General features: G+C 36.2%; 1 protein-coding gene and 1 long non-coding RNA gene across 2 annotated transcripts in view; one reads left to right on the top strand and one right to left on the bottom strand.

Annotated features, from left to right (window-relative positions):
- The window catches only part of LOC147845999 (uncharacterized), a 44,304-nt gene extending 41,530 nt beyond the window's left edge, over positions 1–2,774 (top strand). Inside the window, exon 2 of the long non-coding RNA XR_015481129.1 lies at positions 1,301–2,774. This is a non-coding gene — a long non-coding RNA (uncharacterized LOC147845999). The remainder of the gene's footprint in view (positions 1–1,300) is intronic.
- Positions 2,775–4,531: 1,757 nt separating this feature from the next.
- The window catches only part of pla2g10 (phospholipase A2 group X), a 16,054-nt gene continuing 12,722 nt past the window's right edge, over positions 4,532–7,863 (bottom strand). Inside the window, 1 exon segment of the mRNA NM_001002350.1 lies at positions 4,532–5,353. Coding sequence (NP_001002350.1) covers positions 5,205–5,353 — 149 coding nt within the window. The 3' untranslated portion in view covers positions 4,532–5,204.

Genomic DNA, 7,863 nt, shown 5'->3' on the forward strand with positions numbered 1-7,863 from the left:
TACAGCCCTGCCTAACCCATAAATTAATCCAACTCTGATCATGACACCATCAAACTACAGCATTGTTTGTTGCAAATACGCACCCCCTAGTGGTAAAAATTATGTGCATTCAAGGAAGCACATGGACAGCAAAGAAGGTGGAGCCTCTGAGCCACACCCACCAATTACAAAATCACCACTGAAGAATGATAGCTTTAAGGTGTTCCCAGCTGTTGTATCTAATTCAGTTGACATCAAAAAGTGTATCAGGACCATAGCCAGCCGGGTAAATAGGAGGTGGTCCTTTTATCTCAAAAACAGGACCTTTTTGCAGTTATTCACCTCATTGTCTATTTAACTATGAGCTTTAAATACTGCATTTTAGTGACAGCACTATTTTTTCTGGATTAGCTTGTCGGGTGGTCATCATAACCACACTTTTTTATGTACCAAAAACATTTTCTGAAGATTTAGAAGAAAGAAATATGAACAAAAATATTTTTTAAATACAAATTTATCACAGATATATCATTAGGAAAAGAAGAATCTGTTGAAGTTTTAAATTAAAAGTAGCCTATTGTCAATTATTAGGAAAATAACAAACTAACCAGCGCATTAAACTTAACAGTTTCAACTTCACATTCAACTTTACTTAGTCAGAATTTATCCACTTAAATAATAAACATTTTAAATGTAATAACAAAAATACAAAAAAAAAATAGTGTAGAGTTTCCTGATTTTCTAGTCTCTCTTTTAAAAAATACATTCTGATCGCAACAATAGCCTAATTAGTATTAACACTTTTATATGCTTTAACATTTACTTTTGGTTCTTAACACCTTTTTATTAATTTTTTTTAATAAAGTCTAAGATTTATAATAAAAGTTACTTGTAAAATGTTTTTGCTATTTAACAACAATATGGTAGCTCAATAGTGAAAGATGACGTCACTTACATCTGATTCTTCTGTCTTAAAGCCTTCTTCGATGAGTTCTTTTCACAATTTTAATGTCATAGCAGTTAAAATAGGACAATTGAGCTCATGTATGGGATAAATTCTGGACCTTTGTCAGTGAGGGGTGGGTCTTCCGAACCACCCTGGATACGGGCCTGTCTATGTATAATAAAGCACATTTTTGATACTTAAAATAAGCCCCAAATAATCTATTTTGTATTGAGTCAGAGTGCAAATGTGAAACAAATATTAGTTTTATATGTAGTGTTGTTTTTGCTCATATTAGTATATATATGTAAAGAACTTACTTAGCCTTTTCTATTTGTAAATGTACGTGATTGAAGTTACAGCTATTTTGTTTTTCAGATACACTTCATGCTGATAGATAAAGAAAAACCCCAAGCACGTTGAAAAACTCGAACAAGAAGAATCATTGTCTACAATTTCGAGATGCTCTCAGAGGAAGTAAACAAGCAGACATGCAGACGTGAAATTAAGAAGCCACTTCTTTCCCCCTCTTCATGTGACTGCAGAGGCATATGACTTCCATAACTTCATCGCTCATTAAGCGCTGATGGCAGGACACAATTGAGTGAGTGTTTGTGGAACTTGCCCCAGATATTCAGGTCTCAGTGCCCGGCTCTGGCTGTTGGGTAGATCTTCTCTTGTTTCAGATAGCTTCACCCTGCCTGACAACAGAGCGTGAGGAACTTCACATGAGAGTCCCATGTAAGGAGTCAGCAATGGGATACAAAGGCCAGTTATGTCCGTTTAAATCCCTTAACAAGCACCGCAACAGACAAAAGATAGAGATACCATGCCGGTATTATTAAATTACTACATCTACACATGAGCCGGCAATTGAGTTACTTTTATAGATGTGTGCAGTCAGTGGGATAGCCATGAAAAAAGCACTCTTCTTTGTTTATTAATGATTGGGTAAATAGCAGATTTGGCCAGTTTTGTTGAAAAGAGCTTTTCAAAAAATATATTGATAGATGTATAGTTCACCTAAATAATTCTTAATGTGTATTTTTTATTTTGTATTTTATTCTAAAGTGTCATTCGCTTGACTTTTTATGAATCACAAAGGACCGCTGCAGGAAACACAGAACATTCCATTAATGTTACCATTTGGCTATTTTTGGGAATGTCCTCTGTGGTGTAACCTTAAAGATTTTTTTCAAGAACCTAAAACGAAAATTTGTTCTCCTAACTTAAGTGAAACGATGTATTTAAATAAAGTCATTCTGGCTGACCAACAGAGAACACATTTTGGGAACCAGAAACTTCGGGAAACCAAATGTTTGTTAGCAAGAGTCAGATTTAAAAAATTAAGTTTTTAATTAAAGAAATCCCTGCTGAAAAAAGCAGCTTAAATTAGCCTAGACTGGTTGACTAGTTTTAATTGGTTGACTAGCCTGGTTTTAGTGGGGGTTTTGGCCATTTCCAAGCTGGTTTTAGCTGGCCAGGCTGGGAAATGACCAGCTAAAACCAGCTTGACCAGACAGGTTTAAGCTGGACATAGCTGGTATTAGCTCCCAGCCTGACCAGAAAAATTAAGATTTACTAATTTCCTCACCCTTGAGTGGTTTTATCCTTCATGAGTTTCTTCTGTTGGACACAGGAGAATATATTTTGAAGAAAGCTGAAACTCAAACAGGTTTGAGAGAGTAATTGATGAGATAATTTGAATTTTTGGGTAGCCTAATATTGCCCTCGTAAGATCTCGTTTGACAAACATATATGTAAATATAAAACCAACAATTAATGATTTTATGCTGTACATTTCTTGATGACGCTGAACGAGCAAACAATAAAGAGAAAACCAACCAAATCCTATTGTTGTCTGTGTTTCGTTTGTAAATGAAAACTGGTTGTACGATGACATCTAGTGGTGGGATCTTCCAATTTAGGATACTTACAGGAGTCACATGTAGTCCCGTCCCAGCGTTCCTCCCTCCCTCCATTGCTCCAGTTTCATTCACCTCATACTTTCACATAAAAGACAACAAGCTCTATTAATGAACCTGATGTCATTTCTGTGCAACGCTGGGAATGAGAGTGAGGATACAGGGAAAGGACGAACACCATTTACCAGGAGACTTTTAAGGACACGAGGTGGGAGTTAGATTTCCTCTTTGGCCTAGAAAAGACAACACGAGCTTTGCCAGCTCCAGAATTCCCATCATTCCCTGGAAATTAACACATTCATTTTAGGTAAAGGAGAATGCACACCAGACCAGCTATGGTCATTTTCAAAGCTCCAGAATGAGCCATTCGTCTCGCTCTGAATGTGTGTGTTGGATCAGTGCAGTGTTTTCTGTACAGGGAAGCTGTTCTAGACATAAACTATGTTACTGGGACTTGCATTGAAATGATAGTTTCTACATATATGGGTCAGTATATGAAGGAATATTTTTGTTTACTATAATATTTATAGGCCTTTAAGTGTTTCTTTTTTTAACAGAACTTACTCACAATTTCTACCGTTAAAAATTGTGAAATTGGTGGGCTATATCATACATGATTATATTATTAAATAAAAAAATGAGGGGCGTCACGATGGCACAGTGGGTTTTCATGTTCTTCCCATGTTTGCGTGGGTTCCCTCTGGGTGCTCCGGTTTTCCCCACAGTCCAAAGACATGCGGTACAGATGAATTGGGTAAGCTGAATTGCCCGCATGTGTTTGAATGAGTGTGTATAAGTGTTTTCCAGCATTGGATTGCAACTGGAAGGGCATCTGCTGTGTAAAACATATGCTAGATAAGTTGGCGGTTCATTCCGCTTTGGTGACCCTTGATTAATAAAGGAACTAAGCCGACAAGAAAATGAATGAATAAAAAAAAAGAAAAATTTACTAAACGCACAATTTACTAAAAATTAACTAAACGCACCTATTATTTCAAGATTTTCTGTTGTTTTCCCTTATGTTACTGCCAGTTTAGTCTGTATTAAACCAACTTTGGAGGTTTGCTGATGCCCCCTATATGGATCCTAGGCCACTGTCTGGGAAACACTGGAATCTGTACAAAAAAAATCAATAAGTCTGATCCTTATATACACCTTTATAAAAAAAAAAATAATAACTTATAGGCCTTCATATATATATATATATATATATATATATATATATATATATATATATATATATATATATATATATATATATATACACCTTTATAAAAAGAAATAATAACTTATAGGCCTTCATATATACATTTATTTATTTATTTTTTCCTGAGGAAATTTGACTAGTTTACATTGTTTCCATGACCTACAGAAAGAAAACAAAAATGTCCTTAAGTGTAACAATAAATAAATAATCTTAGTTTTGATTAAAGATGACCAAAATATTTTGTTTTAGTAGATTAACTTGCATTAGATAATTGTTCAGCATAATTCAGCATAATTCCTCATGATAGTAACAGAGCAGTTTATCCCTTTACATTACCTTCCATTCATTCAAAAACTATTTACAGAAGGGCAAGTAGACTTAATAGTTATAAACAGACATGAAATTTAAGGTTTTCTAACAAATGCATTAGGTTGAATAGAAGTTATACTCAATCAATTTGGACCAAAAGCCAACAAATATCTTTTTTATTTTATTTTTATTTATGTAATTCTTTCTACAATAAATAAACTTTACACAATGTTAAACTTTTCATTTTAAAAGAAAGAAATTAAAATTGTGTTTACAGCGACAATTTTCTTGTTGCTAAAAATAATTACATTTGCTTTTTTGTGGCAAACTGAGCCATTAGAAATAATCATTGGTGTTTAGCCCTGTATAAGTTTAAAAATTAATTCATAATGGTCTTAAAATAGTCTTAAAATATCTGAAACTTGATGAAACCTGCAGAAACCATGTAATAGTAACAATGTGCACTAGTAAAATAAACATTGGCCAACACGATCAAACAATAACCCTTGATGTGTCCCGGCCTTTAGGGAACCAAAAATGTTTCTTCTATGGCATCACTTTGACAAATCTTTATGTTTAAACCTGTATTTTTCAAAAGTAATTGAAAACCTATATCAACCAGACTGCTTTCACAGTGTAAACACACAAGTGGTCAGACTTTTAGTAGAAGTACATGTTTTAATCCATTCACTTTTGAAGGTCAACTTTGCCAGTACAAAATACAGATATATGTAGAAAAATGGAAATAGTTTGAACAATACAAAGACAGAAAATCAAAGTTAGCATGAAACATACAAGACAAGCTCTGAAAGGTTTGTTTACCAACTGCTGTATAGCTTCATTAGTAAATGTTGCAGGTAGGATGAACGCATCCGCAGAGGAAATCCGGCCACAGAGCGTATTTTGGGTTGAACGGGGCCTTTCTGAGGCATCTGGCTGCTTCACGGTCACATCGGCACAGGATTTTCGCACATCTATCATTAAGCGAGTCTGCGTTGAAGACACATCAATGTAAATTGTTGGCTGTGTAAAATTAGCAGTTTGCATTTAGAGCTGAGGAAACCATATTTTAACCATGTATCATGTTAAAACCATCATTTTATGGCTGTTAGTGATAAACAATATACTGTAAATCTCACTGAGTGTTTTCTATAGCACGTTATGGTGTTTACTGCAGGAGGGAAATCTTTAAATATCTTGTGGTTTGGTTAAAGACACTACCGCTTTTTAGCCTGAAGTCTCCTGTCTGTTATTACACACACCCTGTATTCCTACTTCCTGAAGCCGAAGAAGAGACCAAACAAAACCTTCATAGTCATTTTCCCCTTTTCAGTTTCTTCTTCACTAACCTCAGTCCTATTAAAATAGTCTCAAAGCTTATTAAAATCTTATTTAAAAAGTCTCAATCTCTAAACACTTTGTCTATTTATTTCAAAATGTAAATGCTGCTTGCCATTTATTTTATAATAATGGTTTGTGAAATGTACAATGTAAATAAATTTATTTGTAGTTATTGGCAAAATATATTTTAGGGTATTTTATGTTGTTATTATTATAATAAAAATGTGTTTATTAATTATTGTTTATTATGTTATTTTATTATTTAATTTCAGCTAGTTGCCAAGGAAATATTTCTTATTTTCATTGTTGAACTTGATGATGTAAAGTAACTGACTATTTATTCATTCATTCATTTTCTTTTCGGCTTAGTCCCTTTATTAATCCGGGGTCGCCAGAGCAGAATTAACCGCCAACTAATCCAGCACATGTTTTATGCAGCGGATGCCCTTCCAGCTGCAACCCATCTCTGGGAAACCCATATACACTCATTTGCACACATACATACACTATGGACAATTTAGCCTACCCAATTCACCTGTACTGCATGTCTTTAGACTGCGGGGGAAACCGGAGCACCCGGAGGAAACCTATGCGAATGCAGGGAGAACATGCAAACTCCACACAGAAACGCCAACTGATACAGCCGAGGCTCGAACCAGCGACTTTCTTGCTGTGAGGCGACAACACTACCTACTGCGCAACTGCATCGCCAGTAACTAACTAATAAACAAACAAAAAAAACAAATAAATAAATGAAATTGAAACTGTATAAACACATCTGAAAAAAAATTACACACAAATATTTACACATTTTTCTCTATATATAGTGCAATAAGCCGGCCACTTTATTAGGTACACGTTACTAGTACTAGGTTGGACCCCATTTTGCCTTTATCCTTTGATTTTGGTCCATATTGACATGATAGCATCTCGCAGTTGCTGCAGATTTGCTGGTTGCACATTCATGATGTGAATCTCCAATTCCACCACATCCCAAAGGTGCTCTATTGGATTGAGATCTGGTGACTGTGGAGGGCATTTGCAGTGAACTCATTGTCATGTTCAAGAAACCAGTCTGAGATGATTCATGCTTTATGATATGAAGCGCTATCCTGCTGGAAGTAGCCATCAGAAGATGGGTACGCTGTGGTCATAAAGGGATGGACATCGTCAGCAAAAATACTTAGGTAGGCTGTGGCCCTGACACAATGCTCATTTGGTACTAAGCCCAAAGTGAACCAAGAAAATATCCCCCACACCATTACATCACTACCACCAACCTGAACCGTTGATACAAGGCAGGATGGATCCATGCTTTCACCAAGTTTTGACCCTACTTTTTGAATATTGCAGCAGAAATTCAAGACTAATCAGACCAATGTTTTTCCAATCTTCTATTGTCTAATTTTTGTGAGCCTATGGGCAAATTGTAGCCTCAGTTTCCTGTACTTAGCTCACAGAAGTAGGACTTGCTGTGGTCTTCTGCTGCTGTAGCCTGTCCGCCTCAAGGTTGGACATTTTGTGCTATCAGAGATGCTCTTCTGCATATCCAAGTTGTAACGAGTGATTATTTCAGTTTCTAATTCCTTTCTTTCAGCTTGAACCAGCCTGGTCATTCTCCTCTGACCTCAGGCATCAACAAGGCATTTGTGCCCACAGAACTGCCACTCACTGGATATTTCCTCTTTTTCTGACCATTCTCTTTAAACCCTTGAGATGGTTGAGTAGGAAAATCCCAGTAGATTAACAGTTTCTGAAATACTCAGACCAGCCCATCTGGCACCAATAACCATGCCACAAAGTCACTTAAAGAGCCCATATTATGGGTTTTTGAAAATTCCCCTCCATGTAGTGTGTAACACAGCTCTAAGTGAAGTGAAGTATCCAGCTAAGGCTTAAATCTGTAAGAATACAGTGTTTAAAACTGTTGATTCATCTATAAAAGAGTCGAATCATAGTGCTTCAAACGAGTCGCCTTGATACCGACTCATTAGGTGTTTCGCCATGACGTACGAACGAAACAAAGTTTTTCACGTGCACGCGCAAACCCGGGAGATTTCAAACCTGAGGCCCCGCCCTCTGACGCAGTAACCCAGACACACACACACACACACCCACAAACACACGCACACCCATAAACACACGCACACAAACATGCC

This window comes from Danio rerio, chromosome 3 (assembly GCF_052040795.2).
Source record: "Danio rerio strain M-AB ecotype USA chromosome 3, GRCz13ab, whole genome shotgun sequence".
NCBI lineage: Eukaryota > Metazoa > Chordata > Actinopteri > Cypriniformes > Danionidae > Danio > Danio rerio.